The sequence below is a fragment of the Drosophila teissieri genome, chromosome 3R (assembly GCF_016746235.2).
Source record: "Drosophila teissieri strain GT53w chromosome 3R, Prin_Dtei_1.1, whole genome shotgun sequence".
Lineage (NCBI taxonomy): Eukaryota > Metazoa > Arthropoda > Insecta > Diptera > Drosophilidae > Drosophila > Drosophila teissieri.
Genome location: NC_053032.1, coordinates 10069711 through 10087969, shown reverse-complemented (window position 1 = coordinate 10087969; position 18259 = coordinate 10069711). Strand labels below are relative to the sequence as shown.

Sequence of the window (18259 nt, the reverse complement as noted above, 5' to 3'; positions counted from 1 at the left end):
AAGTTTTTACTTTTTTCTGCCACGGCAGGCTGATATTTGATTCCGTACAGCATTATAGAAAAAGAAGATGTGGTAAACTAAAGTAAGTAAGCATTATTTTATATTTTTGAATTATGTGCCATTGTCGATATCGATAGGCGTTTGCTGTGGCCCTGGGTTTCCGTGCAGCTCTGGTATTTTCTCGCAATCACAACACGGTCATATTAAACTTTAAAGCAAAATAAGTGAGCTAAAATGAGCGAAAATGTGATTGCTGCTCCGCTTAGCCGAATCCGGGCACCAGCCAGGCGAAGGAGAAGCACGCAAAGACCTAAAGACCCTAACTTATCCGCAGCTGTTGGATGAGAGATAGCAGTTGCACTTTCTGTCGTTCAAGTGAGGTTTGGTCTCAACCTGTGGAGCTTCCTCTGATATTTACAATTTCCGCGCTCTCAGAAAGCGTCTTCATCATTGCCGGACAAGGAAGGTCTTCAGGAGTGTACGAAAATTACTGGCGAGATCAGGAGACGGATGAGTGGAGGAGGCAACTCGAATGCTGAGCGGTCTCAACATAGCCGAAAAGGGAAAAGTAGCTCAACAACCTGGAGTGGAATGGCAGAACACGGACGAGGGCATGTGGACGACATTCTGGACAGCGATGACGAGGTGGAGATGGATCCCTGAAGATTATAGCGCAGGGAACAATTATTTTATATTTTTGAATTATGTGCCATTGTCGATATCGATAGGCGTTTGCTGTGGCCCTGGGTTTCCGTGCAGCTCTGGTATTTTCTCGCAATCACAACACGGTCATATTAAACTTTAAAGCAAAATAAGTGAGCTAAAATGAGCGAAAATGTGATTGCTGCTCCGCTTAGCCGAATCCCGGGCACCAGCCAGGCGAAGGAGAAGCACAGCAAAGACCTAAAGACCCTAACTTATCCGCAGCTGTTGGAGATGAGAGATAGGCAGTTGCACTTTCTGTCGTTCAAGTGAGGTTTGGTCTCAACCTGTGGAGCTTCCTCTGATATTTACAATTTCCCGCTCCAGAAAGCGTCTTCATCAATTGCCGGACAAGGGAAAGCGTCTTCAGGAGTCGTACGAAAAATTACTGGCCGAGATCAGGAGACGGGATGAAGTGGAGGAGGCAACTCGAATGCTGAGCGGTCTCAACATAGCCGAAAAGGGAAAAGTAGCTCTCAACAACCTGGAGTGGAATGGCAGAAACACGGACGAGGGCGCCCATGTGGACGACATTCTGGACAGCGATGACGAGGTGGAGATGGATCCCCTGAAGATTATAGCGCAGGGAACAATGCACGAGAAGAAGGTCACGGTGATTCCACCGCCGACGAGTCTTATAACGGCAGAGGATCTGGTGGATATCGAGGAGTTTAAGAAACCAACTGACTCCCCAGATTCGGCTTTGGCAGGACATAGTGACACCAGTTCCCTTCCTGCCGAGATTGTAGAAATAGCCAGCCAAGTGGCGGACAAGCTGAACAAGGAGCTGCCTCCCGATCAGCATGCCCTCTACCTCATCGATAAGACCGAAACAAATGTGCATACTCCTAGAGAAAAGTTTATGCCATTCCGCACCACCAAGTCCCATGTCCACGATCCCGACAAAGAGCGGGTGCGGAAAAAAGGCAAGCACTGGGAGATAACGGCAGCAACTCCGCCACTCATCCAGCACAAAGAGGCCCAATTGGTGCCATTGGCTGAGTCGGCTGCGTTACAGATGGATTACATGCAACGAGTTAAGGTAACTTCATTGCTTTACTCTACAGAATTCGATGCTTAATCCACATTATTTATAGGAGGTTCGCATTCTGCAGGCTGAACAGCGGCTGGCCCGGCTTAAAAGCTCGCGACTCGGACTTGGCCTTCCCGAGGAATCCATTTTAAGAACCAAGGAATCCTTCCGCAACTACCGTGATCCCCAAGCCACGTTTCTCATTGAAGGCAGGCAAAAAGCCAGCGAAGCGAATGAAGTGCACGATCCCACGATTCAAGATAGAGGAGTAGCCGCCAGTGGCATTCACTACACGGTGTTAGAGTAACTTGTGGGCAGAGCAAGAGAGAGAATGCCACTACTGCTATTCGATTTTCCATAAACATTGTAAACTATTTATTCGCGTAGGCAACAATTACTAAATAAGACTGCATACATAACTATATTCTGTGTATATTCTGTGGATACTTAGATTGAATAGAACTGCGTGGCCGTGGATGCTTGTAACTCGATTTGGCCCATCTTGAACTGCAAGCGCTGCAGCCATTTGAGCAGAGCCTCCGACTTGTACGTTTGCTGCTCCTCGTAGTCGGGCGCATAGTCCCTTACGTTCTGCAATCGGACGTGCAACGTGTCCGAGAGTTGAGTCTGTGAGGAGAGAACGGGGCTCCACATTGGCAGCAGTTTGCCCAGCACTGTGGAATTGGTGTCCTTCAACGCCTCCAACAGACTAAGGAAGTGCAGGTTGACCATCTCGGACAGCTTGGAGTTAGCGCTCTGCGTCTGGAAGTCTAGGGGGGTCTGCGGTTGATCCTTATTGACTGTTGGCTTGGCGTGGGACACCAATTGCAAGATGCAGGGCGTTACCTTCGCCCAGAACTCAAAAAGAACGCCCAACGTGCTGCCCTCCGCGTTACTATTGGTGTTGTGGGCCATCTGCTCCAAGTATACCGTCCATAGCTGACAGAGAGTGAACGCATGGAATAGCGAGGACATATGCAGCACGGAGGTCTTGGACTGCTCCGCAAATCCGGCAAAGATCACCTGAATGTGATCGGCTATGTGGCAAGAGGCTTCCTGTGGCACCGGTTGCGAATAGGTTACTCCTTGATGCTGATAATGTACACTGGCTGTAGGACCGGTTCCCTGACTATTCTGCTGCGGCAAGGGCGTAGGAATGCTATGCGTCTCCTGACGCCGCTGCATCAGAGCCATGTGAGTGAGGGAGCCAAGTAGCAACCAAGACAGCAGGCGCATGTGACCCACGCACTCAGTGAACTCCTTGGGTCTAAGTGAACGTTTGTGAGCATAAGTTAAAGGAAATGGCAATCCTGATCTGGAACTTACCCTTGCTGAAGGGACGATGGTGCATTGTTTAACCAGGGAAGGTAGCGAGAAACTGCTTTGTTGTCCCTTGAATTACCACGCGACATTTCCAGAGCCAAATATTGGGCCACTGCTCCCTTGAGGACTCCGCCCAAAGTGTCTTCACCCAGTCCACTGCTCGTCTGGCCGTTCTTAAAGTTCTAGGACAAAATATTTGAATAGCCAATAATTCAATAAAAACGTTACCATCCTACCTTAATCTTGCTAAGGGTGTGGAAATCGGCCAGAAAATCAATAACATCGTTGATATACTGTCTCAAACAATCAGCAGAATTGGTGGTCATCATAGGAGCCGCGTCAGGCAAACCAGGAGCAGCACCTGGCGGCAGAGTGCCGCCAGCATCAAGGAGCACAAAACCAATAATGGTGAGTAGATTGTGGTCCGGAATATTCGATTTAAACTTCAGAGCCTGGACGAACTCAAAGATCATTTGACGACACAGCAAGTTCTTGTCCCGATCCTTGCTAAATGATCTAATGTTCAGAGTACAAAGCTCGTATAGCGTTTGGTATTCCAGATTTGTATGCTGGACACAATAGGCCATGATCTTGGAGTACGGATCAAGCAGCGTTTTTGGCACACAGTTGAGCCTCAAGGTTGCCGCCACGATGTCCAGCATGTACTCCGCATTGGTCAGACTGGGCATGATGACGATTACTTGGCGAAGGAGCGACTCCATGGCCTGCATGGCCTGTGACCAAACGGCTAAGCCCACGCCCGCTTCCGTGGGGACGCACTGGAGATTCAAATACTCGGCCATGTTGCGGAAAATCACCGGTAGCTGGTCAATGGGTAATGCCTTCTTGGACGTCAGTGACTCGCACACCATGTAGATGGGACTGGTGGAGTTCAAGTCCTGGAAATCCTGCAGCGCTTTGGCAATACTGCGAAAATGGTGGTGGCGGATTTTCACTTAATAGAGAAAATGGCGAGTGGTTATTATAAATAACTTTCTTGATGTTAGACCATTACTTACTTTTCATTTGGGTTTGGAATACTTGCAAGAAGATTCCATTAGGTGCCAGCTGGTGAAGCACGCAGCGGAAGAACTGACAGGCCACCGCCTGGGCACTGCTGGCCAAAGGTGGGCCATTCTCGCCTTGCCAGGCATGGGTGCTACTTAGGCAGATCCTAAAACAAAGGCAAATAGAGGTAGTCCAAAAGATGAATTTTGAATTGAGTAATTCCACTTACCGCGAAGTCATGGTAAGAATCTCGGGCAGGAAAGGTGCTGCCATGGCGGGTTCTCGATGAATAAAGGTCCCTAGGATTACAATGAAGATGCCAATCTCCTCATCCGTGTATTCCTCAATGTGGGCGCCGCAGTCGGAGCAGCGTTCCACGATGGTGTAATCTCCAACACGTCGAGAGCTCTGGGGGATCACAGATTTAGAATGTATACCCCTTAATACACAGATTAAAATGACTCACCCCACGAGGAGCATGAGGGGTTGAGTGGGTTCCATGCCCATTGGAGGCCTCTGCCCCGATCTCATCATCATCATCGGGATCGGGATCCACGGGCTGAAAAGGAGGCGGTGGCCAGGAACCAGCAAACCGAGATCGAATATCCGGAATAGCATTGCTGTCCACATTGAAGGGAGCCAGTTTTTGACGAGGACGCTTGATACTATTGCTGGTGGTGAGCCCATTTCCTTCGGGGGCATTTTGTTTCAGGTCCTGCTGCACATTCTTGAGAATAGAGGTGTGCAAATCGGCTGAGGGTTGCGATGGAAGCTGAGCATTTGGATTCGGAGGAGATTCCAGAGCCACCTGCTTTATGAGCCGCCGGGGAGAGTTTGTCCTACTGCTCGGTGTTACGTCATCCTTGGTGCTCTCCGACACATCGAGGCTGTCCTGCTTGAGATGACTGATGTCCGGCAGGTTGAGGCCATCTCTCACCCGCTCCACTAGGGTGGCCACCGTGTCCTGGGTTCCGATGGGCAGGAGACGCTCCGGAGTGGGAATCTCCAAGGCAGCAATGCTCTTGGGCGGCGGCAAGCTCTGCATACTCTCATCCATTTCATCTCTTGGATTCGGCATCACGCTCATCTTGGACAGTGGTGAGTCCGGCGAGCCGTAGTTCTTATCCGTGCGTCTCAGAGATTTAGTTTGCGACTTCTTTTGGCGCGAATCATCGGCCGAGGAGCTCGAGTTCCCGGCACTGCACTCCACAATCGTCTTATGCCTTCCAATGGGCTTGCTAGCAGCTGTCGAGGAAGTTGCCTGGATAGCAGCTGGGGCACTTCCTCCACTACCGTTTCCGTTGGCCGATCGACTTCCACTGCCGCTGCTGGATCCGGCTTTTCTGTCCACTGCCGGAGACATATCCTGCAAAGCGCCCAGTGCCTTTAGGTGATTCGTAGCTATGGCGGCGAACATCTTCGATGTGGAGGCGGCTGCATTCTCCAGGGACTTGTTGCGCACGGTCACAGCACGATGGACATCTACTGGAGGACTAACAATCGCCGTCTCCGTGGTTTCCGCGCCCACCAAGGGGGTGACGATCATGCGAACACCCTCCTGCAAACTGTGCCTGGTGTGTGTGGTCACCAAAGTCTCACTGGTAGTGGTGGCCTTGATTTTGGTAGTGTACGTATCGCCGACCTTGGTGGTGATCATGGACTTGTGGGATTTTGTGGATTTCTGTTTGGGATACATTAAGCTTTAGTAGTCAAAGTATAACCTATATTGTAATCGTTTCACCTCTTCGGTGTATTCAAGGGTTCGACGGTTGCGTGGCATGACATCCTCAAAATGTATGGTATCATCAAAGGATCCCTGCAACACAATATACAGATTATTTCAAATATAATACATTAAAAGACTGAAAACCGACCGGGGCACTGCTACCGTGTAAAGTGCTGTCAGAGAGATCGCTCTCCGGAATGGCCACCAGCTCCGATTCCGTTTCATCTGCATCTAGGCTGGAGTCGTTGTACTTCCGGAACGCGTGCTGCAATTTCGGAGTGAAGGCCACATTACCCTTGCTCTTGGAGGCGGCACTAGTTCCCTCCGAGGGAAACATTGGGCTGGCCGGCGGACTGGCCTCTTTGTCGTCCGGATCCGTGCCAAGCGAGGGCTGGCTGACGTCGCGGGATCGAGCAGCGCCGCCTACGCCTTGAATGTCCAGAATGGTGGTGGTCGGAATGCGCCGGCATTGGTGGAAGTGGCCCCGCAAGCTGTTCATGATCAAGCGGATCCCAGCGATGACGTATCCACTAAGAGGAGGCTGAGTGTACGAGTACTTGTAGAGCACCACCAGCAAAGTGAAGAGCCAGTTGCGACGCGGATACTGCTCCAGGTGCCACAGGGAATAGTTGAAGACTATGTTCTGGTAGGATTCGCCCGAGGTGCTTGTTGGATTTGGCGCATAGAGAATGATTTGCATGACCGAGGGCATGATGAGGCCCCCGATCAAGTGGTTCTGGTCCAAAACCTGCGGAAGATTGGCCAAGAACGCATTGAAAACGGCCGAAACCCTAAGAAGAATGTAGGTTATTATTTACCACAGCATTAACCAATCAGCCTATGAAATACCTTAGAGATTCCGGAGTGGTATGGAAGGTCTTGTCGATTTGGTTGTGACCGAGCAGTAGAAACAGGTGCTTGAGTACAATATTTTGGGTCTTGGTCATCGGTTTCTCCTCTGAGGGATATGCCTGATCCGTACGGGACATGAACTGCATCAGCATAAAAACCAGCAGATGAATGGTTTCCCGATCTGACTCCTCCAGTTCCGTGATTCTCGAAAGTAGTCCAATGAGATTGTCGTCGTTCAAGCCCCCCAATGAGTGGATATGACCATCTACATACATAGGATTTAGAGCATATAAATATTAGATAATTTAGAATCTCAACAAATTGCATCTGCACGAAGGGGAAGAGGGAAAAACACCAATATCTTTTTGATTTTGTTTTTTTTTTTTGGTCACAGCCACATGCCAATTCCACAATTAGATTGATTTTTGCTTATGTTGATTTAAAATTTTGTATGAATCTTGTATAATATACAGACATGTCTCTGTTGAGTAAGAACCAATTTCAATTCAGTTTAAACTTGTCGAGGGCAGTTCAAAATGTTGAAAGAGAGACGGGTGTAGGTGGAAAAAGTAGAGTTTTCTTATGTAGAGTGGACCGCGATAGAATAGTTAGCATACATACCAGTTCGAAGGGGGAACACACTTAAACGACATTGTTATGAAAAGCAGAGTAACACACACAACTAGAGCCTCGGCTGGATAATACAGATATAACACTTAGATAGACAGTTTGATGCAGATAGATCGATGTTGAATGGTCAATGGCGATGCTGAACGAGTAGGTGTGCTTATTGCTAGAACATGCTTTTATGTTTGAGATGGTAGGGTGTGTCTAAAAAAAGGAGTACCTATCCATGCTTAAATTACACTTCCTCGGAAACTATTTCTAGTTCTTAAAATATTTTAACATAAAAATTCAATTCAGAATAATTCAAAAATTCATAAAAAACAATGAGCCCCTGAAGGCCGTAGTAAACTTAAAACTTAATACGAAGTTAGAGAATCAAAGTGTTTCTATTATAAAACTAAAGAAATAAGCGGAGATCGTGCCAATTCAAATAAACTAAAAATTAGTTTCTTAACTAGTACTTCTCCGATCTTGGTTGTTCTGAATGATAATGCGGATGGTGTTTACACACTGACAAAGCCAAAGCAACACCGAAAATTGGATACACCACTCACGAGGATGGGTTTTTAATTAGTTTTAATTTATATAGCTTAACAAATTTCTAGAAATGCGATGGTTGAAACTGAAAAAATTAAAAGCAAGGAAAATAAATTATTCGGTTGATGGTAAATACATTTCTTAGTCTACTCAGCCCATTCCGAGTGAGTGGTGTAGGCAGTTTGCTAGAACACCGATCATCAGACACCACCGAGGGGAGGGGATTCACAAAACGAACTGACACAGTGGAACACTCGTGCTCTAGCACCTACCTGGGTTCGCCGCGCTGCCGGTGGCCGCCGCACCCGAGACCTGAGGTTGCGGATGTGGTGCGGCATCACAGGTGCAGTGCATGGGGAAGGCCAGACTCGAGGGGCTGGGACTGGGGGCCGGCGGCGGGGGCAGCAGGTTGGGAGCCGACGGATGCTTTTGGAAGTGGGAGTGATAGGAGTGATGGGGATTCGGGTTTCCCGTACTGCCTCCGGCTGTGCCCGATCCCACCGCCGCTGCTTCCTGGCCCGGATGACCAAGGGATCCACCCAGTGATCCACTTGCTGCGGCGGCATCGGCGGCCGCCTGGGACCGGAGCAGTGTTTCCGCCTCCTGCAGCGTTGGCATCGGACTGTGGTGACTGGGGGGCACACAATGCACCAGGTACTGGTGGCTCTGGCTGTGCGTCGAGACTAGACCGGCCGAAGTGGAGGCGGTGGCGGTGGAGGCTAAGTATGCACTACTACCGGCATGATGATGCGGATGATGGTGTGGATGGGGGTGAGGGTACGGGTGGTGGGCATGTGGATGGTGGTGGTGGGTGTGATAGGGAAAGGCCGTGTGGCCTGGCTGGTGGATGGGACAAGGCGGCGGCTTGGGTCGCGAGGAGCTCGCTGCCGCTGCTGCTGGGTTCACGGACTGGCTACTGCCAGAAGCCCCCCCACTACTACTGCCCAGGAACTGACCCAGTCCGAAGCGCGAGGTCTTCCGCTTGAGAATGGGCGCTGAGACCTGGCGGCTGTAGATCTTCTCCTTCTCCGGAACTGTACAAACAGAGGTTAGATATAGTGAATACATATTAGAAGGTTAGTGATGTTCGTATTGATTGTGAACTCACCAAACTTGCTGTCCTGTCTGGGAGCCATGCTGGCAGGAGCGGACATGGTTCGCTTATAGGGCCACTTCGTGCCGAAAGAAGCGCTAAGCGTCTTGGCCATGCCCCCACTGGTGTCCGACTGGCTGAGAGCCTCCCTCGCCTTCTGAATCTTGGCCGAGAGGGCCTCGCTGCCGTTGTCCGAGTTCCGCAGATCCCGCAGGTATGAGATGTCGCCGCACTTCTCCAGATTGATCTGTGCCTCCACGAAGAGCGTGTCGAATCGATTCAGGAAAAACTCCCAGCCGAGCATTTTGCGATCGGACAGGGAGTTGTGCAACTGGTAGACCGACTGCAGCACCACTGGACGGTCCACGATGAAGAGGTCGAACTGGGACTCAAGGCAGAAGAGCAGCGACCGAATTGCCGTGTCATGGATTGTCCCAATGTAGAGGGTCGCCCGCTGCGCCACGTACACATTGACGTCGTCCATGCTGGCGATCAGGTGGCAAAAGGCGGTGGCCAGGGCCGTCTGAAGACCCACCTCGGAGCGCAGGGGAGTGGAGTCCATGAAGCGGGTAATCACGGTAACTCGCTCCACTGCCGTGAAGCGGACGCGCCAGTCCGTGTCGTGGAAAGCCTCCTGCACCACACGCCAAAACACATCCGATCCGAGTGGTAGCGTGATGCAGTGCAGCAGCAGCGGCACGCCCACCTGGCATATGTGAGAGTGCTCCGCGTTGCATAGCTCCCAAAGGCTGGCAATGGTGGGTTATTCAATGGGTTACCAAATCACATTTCCAGCATAACCACTTACTTCTTGATCAGAAGGTTCTCCTGGCACCAGATGAAGAAGCCTCGTTGCTCCCTCGCCGCCTTGGCCAAAGCATCGCCATGCAAAGCCATCGTGTTCAGGCACTGCAGAACGTAGTACAGGATTTCAGGCTTCTTGATGGTAGGTATTTCCTTTAGGATAAACAGGAATACGAATTAAATTGATTTTATTACCAAATTGTTATAGACCAGAGCTCCCACAGAACTAACTAGACACCCGAAATTAGTTAAGTGGGTGTGTAAAATGCAACAAAATATTTGTTTTTTTATGTTTCAATCCAAGAAGGACTTTCTTAGGTTTAGGGTTGTGCAAAGGAGATCGAGTTTTAAAAATAATATTTCCTACCGTGAGCAGTTGATGGATGTACTGCAGTGGCTGCGGCAGCGTATCGAGGGTGAACTTGAACTTTCCCACAGAGGTGTGCCAGAAGTCGTCGCTGTCCTCCTCCTCCTCGTCATCCTCGGATCCGCTCCCGTTCTCCCCGCCGCCACAGGCCGCTCCGCCATTGGCACCGTTCTCACCCATGACCGAGGCCTTGGTCACGCTGACATTGGCGCTGCCCACGTCCGCATCGGAAAGGGTTATAGAGCGGGCTATGGCCCGGTCTGTGGGCAGGATGGAGGCCAGGTCGAGTTGCTCTGAAACTGTTTCTACCGTGGCCGTCATGATCTGCATGAGACAAAGGATGCGGGATCAGCAAGGGGGGAACATTGCCAAGGACTCGCAACAGGTTTACATCGTATATACATGGTGTGTACGATATGCTACATTCCTTTGACAACACATGTAGACAAATGCAATGTTCGGGAAGTATTGACTTTTGTTTACACTTACATATCCGTCTTAAGATTCGTTTGGGTAACAAGGTAATTTACATCAAGAACGATACATACACATGTAAAATTGCATAAATTGTGTTAAATCTGTGCATTGATGTGATAAAAGTATGTAATATTACATTTTATATTCTATTGATTGGAGGTGGGGGAAGGCAATTAACTGTGACAGTGCTGTACATTGAACATGCTCTTCAACAATGATCCATTAAATAAATGAATTAAGAGTTAAGTGAATAAAATTAGCATGGAACGCAATATTTACATGTTAAATAAGATATGTAAAATCGAGATTGTCTTAAAAAAAATGTACATTTATAACTCGCTTTTTCGATTTTTCGGTCGATTTACGATAATTTGTAATTTATTTTCACACACATACAAGATACTTTGAGACACAGTAGTTGAATAAAATTATTAAAAACTAGTAAAGAAAAAGTTATAAAAGAATCTATGACTCGGATCGTAATGCTATTGAATTAGTAAGTTAAAAAAGCTTATCCTTGCGTATTTTCTCTAGCAGAAAGTACTTTTTCGGGTGTCGTGAATAATGTTATTCAGTGAAATCTTTAATTATTAGCAGTAAAATAAACTATAAACTTTAAAGTAAATTACAATTAATTGTCACTAATTTTGGTTACAGTTTCGTCATTGCTTGAACCTATTTGTCATCTATAATATCTCTAAGGTTGACTTTAAGAGTATGTCTCTATAGTGCTTGCAGTATTCTAGGACTGAGGTATTCATAAATAAAATTTTGAATAAAATGTTTACTCTTAAGAAAAAATAAAACTTAACCAATTTCACGAAAAACACTCTGTACATTTATTTACACACGAAGAGTACGATTTGTTGACTGGACATAAAAAACTATAGATATTGAAAACGAATTATACAATTATCGGATCGCATGGGTATTTAATAGTTGGGAAAATAATAAAACTTAAGTTTCAAACCAAGTTGTATATCTTTTGTTGGTTGGGTTGTTTGTCTTTTGTTTGGTATTTCTTTTTTAAGAATGCACAAAGTACCTCGTCTGTGGCGTGAACTTTTCTCAATTCATTACTATCAACTGAATGCCCATTTTCGTTATTCTATAAAAAATATATGAAGAAATGAAAACGTTTGTATAATCGTTCGACAATTATCGAATTTCAATTTTCGAAAACAAAACCGTTGAATTGGAATTTGTGTTAAGGAAACTAAGAAAGTGAATCAAATAGAGATTATGTGTCGATTAAATGAAATAGCTCGAATGCTCACTTCAACTTAGTATTGCTTTGTTGCTGTAATCAATTAATTGAATATTTATAGCAAATATATAAAATATATATATGTATATATGGGGTGTTTCAAAATACCTACAATCAACGCATAATATTTTGAGTTACATTTCTTTTTCTTTCGTTATTATTTTTTCTTTTTATTTTGTTTGTAGTGTGTTAAGAACTTTAAATTCGAGTATGGTCGTCAATAAAGGAGTGACAACTGAAGAACATAATGTGTACGCTTGGCATAGCTTATAATCGAAATACATACGGAACAGACGTGGGGCATGTGGACGAGCACTCCGCCCACGGAGTGCGGCTCTGGTTGGGGCACGGCCACCGGCACAGGACCTTTTCAAAGAGAAGTATACAGGGGGATTAGAATTAGATCGGGACAGATGGGAAGGCGAGTCCAGCTAAAAATGAAGTTCGCTTAGTGGTCAACATACAACTGTTTGGCATTCACAAATCAACCATGCATGCATATAGAAATCCTACAAGTGTCATTCGGATAGATAGAAAATAGGAGTTTCAGTGAAGGAATCTCATGCAGACTTTTGAGCAAGTGATTACATTACTGCCAATCGGAATCGGGTACTACGCGTGTATTTTCCGGTTTTGAAATATTCGAGTCCAACGGAAGGAGTAAAACCAGGCACTCGTACTGCCAACCGAAAATCAAAGATCGTATAAAATATGTGTGGCTTCTGTGCATCTGTAGTGTTGGATCAAAAACTCGCAGTATTGTGGTTTTTTTTGGGAGCACTATTGCCGAACCGAAAGGAAATCGATTTGCGGCCAAACAGAACTGAACTCTCTAGGGGCGGTCAATCTACGGAGGTCAACTAGATATAAAAGCTTGGATATTCTAAATCATATACTCTAGTAACGCTAAACAGAGATAGAGAGTGGTGTGGAGTGTGTTTGTGGAGACAAAGTTTGTTAGAGTGATCGAGCGAAATTATAGTTGTCTTTTTCTGTTGTTCGTGTCGTATGGCTAAGAAAATATTTTGGTTTTGGTTGGTTTGAGTGAAGTAACGAAATGTTTCAACAAATGCTTCATAATGTAATGTAAATTTGTTATTTGTATTTTGGATTTTTTTTGTAACGAATGAAAAATTTTCTTGTGGTGCATCACCTGCCATTATAATAATTTTTCCATCGTCTGAAAAGAATTGATCTAGCTTAAAGATATCTGATGATTGATAGATTTTAAATTTAGTACGGTATTAGTTTTGTAGTATTTCATGAGTATATATTAGTCATTTTTGGGCATAGACGAGAAGTTTTGGAGTGTGAGAGAGACAGACAGTTTCGTACGCGCGAAAGAGGGTGCGATCGAGCGAGAGAGAGATAGCGTTAGTTATGTTATTTTTGTACAGGCAGACGCGGAGTAGAATATGTTAGAGATAGAGAGAGAGAAACAAATATACATATTTATGTAGAGAGAGATAGCAAGATAGACAAATAGTTATGTAGTTATGGCTTAAAAGATAATGCACTGATGAGATCGGGATGGCGGTATGTTTTTCACGAATGATCGTTTAGATGGCTGTTAATTCATACTGCTGAGATTGTTTGATTTAGTCTGGGGATTGTTTAGTTGGGTCAAGTTGGTAGTTTACAAGGCATAGCAGTGCAGGTTTCTAGTTGTAGGTTGAAACAAAGTTCGGTTTGCGTTTTAACGTGGGTTTTAGGCTAAGTTAGGTTGTTTATAGATAGGGACGCTCGACGGGCGAGTCGCCATTCCATACCATTCGCCCAAATAATGTAATATATTTTATATAGACCAGGCTCAAGTACTGTCTACATTTAGCTACTTTTTGGTGACGTTTCACTGCTTTACTGTTACGGTGGTTAGTTTATTCATAAGTGGGTAGGTATTGGGTGGGTTTTGGGGAAGAAACTTTGGTGGGACTTTAAAGACAGCTTATGATACAACGGGGGTTCGTTTAAGGGTCTTGAAGTAAAGGAAAATGCGTTGAAAACTCTGGAGCGTACCTGCAAATCCTCCTAGAGGCCCCAAGGGAATGGGTAGGGGAGCCATCGAGAGGGAAACATCTCGATCACGGGTCTTTTCCTTGTCGGATTCGGGTGGAGATTTCCGCGAGGACTTTTCCTCTTCAATGATGTCCTCGATGGGAACCTGGAAGGTCACTCATTAGAAGGTAGAGCTTAAAGTTAAGAGGATGATTTACATCTGGTGGCCGGACTGGATTCAAGGGGGCCATGAACTGGACCAACTTGGTAGCTAGCTGATGCCACATGATGGAAGCCTCGCAATAGGCACACTCTGCCACCTAATAAGTATATGTATCCGTAGATTTTAATGAAATTAAAGTTGTAAATGAAGTTAAACGGATTTACTAACCTTTAAGGCGCAGACGTGACTACTGAGGCCCACTCGAGCTGCAGTAACCATGCACTTGATAAGTCTGGAGACGTTCTCGCAGACACTGGTGTGGATGCCCATGTGCTGCTCCACGTCCTGTAGTTCCATTTGCTTCAGAAGGATGTCCAGCATGAGGATGCAACAGGTGAGGTTGTGCTCTGCATCCGTTGAGAACTCCGTGTGACGATTCGTGGGAGCCTCGTCGTCGGAAATGGCAGACGTATTGCCAGAGTCATCCTCGACAACAGGAGCTATTGAATGAATACAAAAATGCAATTTACTTAGTGATAAAATGTTAGTAGAAAGCATATTCACAAATAGAGCTACGCCTAGGCGGATTGGCCATATCCGCCTTGGTCTCCTTGCTCTCTTTGCACGGGGTCTTGGGAGCCTTGGCCAGGGACTGAGATTGAGATTGGGCATCCTTCTCGCGCATCAGCTCATGCTGGATGCCGTATTTCATTATGCGAACGCCATCGCCGAACATGGCGAACAGCTGCACCAGTGGGATGAGGATCTCTAGCTTGGTGAGGATCTGCAGCCAGTGGAGCGCCTGCTGCTGCACCTTTGCCGTTGTCTTCTCGAATCGAATGGCCACAAAGTTGTACATGGTTTTGGCATCAAAGCCCAGGGGAGACATCTCCGGGTCGAGTATCTTGCTGAGCACAATCTTCAGCTCGTTCAGTTCCTTCTCGGCCACGTCGTTGGTGATGGCCTCCATCCAGTGCGGCATTACATAGTCCCAAATCTCGGAGGTGATGACCTCGTACGGCACCAGGCAAATGAGTCGCTGAAGACCTTCCTTTAAGTGACTTGTTCGCGATGCCAAGGTCTCCCAATGGCCTCCAACACGGGCATACTCCGGGGGATGTGGCAGCAGGCAGGAGATGAAGACGTTGTAGTGGATACGGCAGATGTCCTTGAGCCAGTTGCACACGTGATCAACTTTGAGCTTCTCAATGGTACTTTCCACTTGTCCGGCAGCTAATCAGATACTTAGATGGTTCTTAAGTGCACAAACAATTTATGATCTCTACATACCATCATAAGAGTAAGCGGTTACATGAAACCAGTGGAAGAGCATGCTCAGAATCCTGCCCAGAACTTCCACGGGAGTATCTGCAGTGGGAGTACAGCGACCCACCAGTAGCCAGATACCATAACGTCCCAGTCTCTGACGCTCCTCCAGAGAAATATTGTCTGCTGTAATGCCGGAGCCGTTCTTCTTGGACTCGGACGACAAGGACTCCTTGCCCGGCTCAAAGTTTAACGGCTTCGCCTCTCGCAGAAGGCTCACCACCGACTCCACCATGTGCATCTGCATCTCTGGATCCATCTGCCAGGCGGGCTGCAGACTCCGATGGACCACGTGATCGCCTCCTCGCCGGGAATTGTGCCTATTGCTGTGGCACTGGCTGCAGTAGCGGATCGGGTGGTTGCCATTGAAGCTGGCACACTCCGTGGAGAAGCAGATGGAGAAGGCCGACTTCTCGTTGGAGCGGCAGTTCTTGTTTTCGCAGACCATCGACACCTGCTGCATGGGATGCAGGATGTCGCCGAACTCCAGGCTCCCGTGCTCCCGATGAATCTCGTTGGCGCACTCGATGCACAGGTAAAGGGGCGGCGGACAGTCGGGGGCGTATGCGATGCTGATGCTGTGGTCGTAGCACACCTTCGCTGCCTCCGCGTTCCCGGAGTTCGGACAGTGCTCCCTTTGGCAGGTGAAGGGCACTAGGTCGTCTATGTGAGATAATATGGACAAGATGAATATTAGATGAATAATAGAATTATTCTACAACTTAAGTGTAACTAACAATTGAATTAAATTACTTTCAAGATTAGATAAGAGGAATAGAGTTCGAAAATGTAAAGATCTGTTGGGCTATGAAAGAAATTAGCTCACTGGTTAGCTTGGAGAGCAGAACTTTGCGATCGAATAGATTGGCGTTGAAGGCTGGCCAGTAGTAAAATAGCAGCTTAGCAGCCGAGGTTCGGGAAACAGCGGTTCCGTAGGCCACAACGCAGAGGATGTCCTTGACCACATTGTGTTTAAGGGTCATCAGGCACTCCAGGAGCTGGCAATGATGAGCTGGATTGTTGGAGTACTGCAGCACCATCATGATGACCGACGACACTGACTGGCAGGCCTGACATTCCTGTTCGTCGGAGCTACGACGAGCTGGACATTGAAAATCAGCGGATATTACAAAGTTGCTATGTCCTGGGGCAGTAGCCACTACTCACTTATAGTAAAAGGCAAGATATAGTAGCAAAGAGCGTTGATGATGCATTGGTGCAACGCTGGTGGTAGTACTGATATAGTAGAGCTTACAAGATAGGGTAGATTATCGATAAGATCTTTGTCCAGAAAGGGAAGGATGCAGCTTAGGCACTGCAGTAGAGCTTTTCCGAAGACTGAAAATAACACTCATTGGAGTATTAGGAGTACTAAGATCGCTTAGGCTTAAGGAATCTCACCGATTTGGCCGTACTGGATGCAAGGTGCCACATCGATGAGCATTGTAAGAGCATTGTAGAGGTTGCCATACTCGAGGTTGGGATAGGCAGACATGCGAGTGGGATCTTCGAGAGGATCGCGGATAAGCTCGTGCGGCGAGGTGCGCACATCTTTAAGGACAGCTGTAAAAAAAAGGTTATTAGACATAAATGGGTGGTTGAGAATATGTTTAAAAGGCCAAATAGCAGATAAAACATTATCGATACTATAACATATATACCAAAACAGTATTTATAGCTTCAGAAATGTACAGAGTTTTGAGACTATCAAATAAGCCCTATGTCATGTAGAAGTACTTACTCAGTAGAGTTTGAGAAAAGTATTTGATATTGTTAGCAATATCGACGCCAGAGGGCGCAGGCAAGACGTTGTGCAGTAGACGAACGTGGTATTCATGAAGGGCTCTCAGTTTTGCCTGAACTGAAAGCAGAAAAAAGTCCTTGAGACCCGAGAAAGTTGAGACTTCTGGGGACAACTTACAGGCGGCAGCGCGAGTGCCCATGTTGATGAGTTGCACCTTGAAGCTGCCAGTCATTATATCAGACAAATCCTTCGCATTGCCGAAACTGCTGCCGAGGGACTTCGCATTCTGCAATCAAGTAAAATATGATTGCTTTTTGAAAATATTTCACACTTGACGCCCAGAATTACGTAATACATCGCCCAAAAGGATGCGACCGTTAAGAAAGTGCTGAGGTGCACGAAACTTCATTGAAAACAAGGAATTTTCATAGAGCCCGGGTGCGAAAAGAACTTAAGGTAATATTTTTGGCAAACTTACCTCGAAATTGGTTAGTTTTTTCAATAGATTTGCAATTTTTTACGGTTTTGCAGCAAGCTACGTCCACGAAGAAAAATCTCTATAACTAAACTGAGTTTATGGTGTGTATCTGTGCAAGAATTTTGCTATCTGTTGGACGCCCCCTGACCCCCTCCTTTCCATTTTGCCTTAAACACAGGATTAAAAGGGAACATTAAAGCGGTTCTAGTTAGAACATATACAAAATATACTTAATTTCTAAATAGACTACGTTGCTTGGTATATTTTAACTTAAATGTAAGGGAATTTGTAAGAATTGAAGTTGTGGGGTGGGTGCTTGACCCACTTTTACCACCCACCCTCGACAGCAGCCCCAGGAAACAGCTGTTCCGAAGTAGGACATGCGCATATCGCGTGTTTATCTCGCATTTGCCGCACTCACCGGTAGGCCTTCAACAAGTGCTTGTTTTGGTCTAGCCGATGTAAATATTTACTACTTTCAGCCGGGTCTGGAGTTTGCGCAGATTGTGCTCGATGTTGGTAAACATGGCCCAGCTGTTTATCCTGATATGCAACTGGTATGTTTCGGATTTTCCACAGTGCTGTGTAGAGATAAGTAGACGCCTCGAAGGAATAAGTCCTCTATCCTGGGATACACCTCTTTGAAATTGACTACGGTCAGCCTAGCAACTTACAAATGTATACCAAAAGGTGGAAATAAACCTCTTTAATACTACACCTACCAACAATTAAATACT

The 18259-nt window shown here is 46.6% G+C and overlaps 2 protein-coding genes across 5 annotated transcripts; one reads left to right on the top strand and one right to left on the bottom strand.

Moving 5' to 3' along the window:
* Positions 1-775: 775 nt before the first annotated feature.
* On the top strand, positions 776-2159 carry LOC122619551. The gene is made up of 3 exons (XM_043796552.1): positions 776-971; positions 1030-1744; positions 1800-2159. The coding sequence occupies exons 1-3, from the start codon at positions 826-828 to the stop codon at positions 2040-2042; spliced, it is 1104 nt and encodes a 367-aa protein (XP_043652487.1). The 5' UTR covers positions 776-825; the 3' UTR covers positions 2043-2159.
* On the bottom strand, positions 2115-17601 carry LOC122619550 (protein unc-79 homolog). Of its 4 annotated transcripts, XM_043796551.1 has the most exons (27): positions 17523-17601; positions 17222-17330; positions 17042-17161; positions 16702-16863; positions 16468-16638; positions 16127-16402; positions 15265-15963; positions 14539-15207; positions 14203-14474; positions 14030-14131; positions 13833-13977; positions 12970-13026; positions 12103-12182; positions 11595-11657; positions 10073-10396; positions 9710-9858; positions 8917-9650; positions 8081-8842; positions 6642-6909; positions 5941-6583; positions 5808-5882; positions 4533-5747; positions 4296-4474; positions 4078-4232; positions 3295-4013; positions 3062-3240; positions 2115-3002 (listed from the first exon to the last, which is right to left on the bottom strand). In XM_043796551.1, exons 2-27 carry the CDS (start codon positions 17274-17276, stop codon positions 2183-2185), a joined length of 9093 nt encoding a protein of 3030 aa, XP_043652486.1. In that variant the 5' UTR covers positions 17277-17330; positions 17523-17601; the 3' UTR covers positions 2115-2182. The 4 variants fall into 4 exon arrangements, with proteins under 4 accessions (XP_043652486.1, XP_043652483.1, XP_043652485.1 ...); XM_043796548.1 differs by lacking the exon at positions 11595-11657; XM_043796550.1 differs by lacking the exon at positions 11595-11657 and having other exon boundaries at positions 8765-8842.
* Between the last annotated feature and the right edge of the window lie 658 nt (positions 17602-18259).

What these genes read in the sequence shown, in the direction of transcription:
- LOC122619551 (XM_043796552.1), top strand. Translation starts at nt 826, where the DNA reads ATGAGCGAAAATGTGATTGCTGCTCCGCTTAGCCGAATCCCGGGCACC. An exon ending in TTGCACTTTCTGTCGTTCAA is followed by an intron (nt 972 to 1,029) that starts GTGAGGTTTGGT and finishes TTCCCGCTCCAG; the next exon opens with AAAGCGTCTTCATCAATTGC. An exon ending in ATTACATGCAACGAGTTAAG is followed by an intron (nt 1,745 to 1,799) that starts GTAACTTCATTG and finishes CATTATTTATAG; the next exon opens with GAGGTTCGCATTCTGCAGGC.
- LOC122619550 (XM_043796551.1), bottom strand. Translation starts at nt 17,276, where the DNA reads ATGACTGGCAGCTTCAAGGTGCAACTCATCAACATGGGCACTCGCGCT. An exon ending in GCCTCTAGGAGGATTTGCAG is followed by an intron (nt 13,027 to 13,832) that starts GTACGCTCCAGA and finishes ATCAATCATCAG; the next exon opens with ATATCTTTAAGCTAGATCAA. An exon ending in ATTCTTACCATGACTTCGCG is followed by an intron (nt 4,233 to 4,295) that starts GTAAGTGGAATT and finishes CCTTTGTTTTAG; the next exon opens with GATCTGCCTAAGTAGCACCC.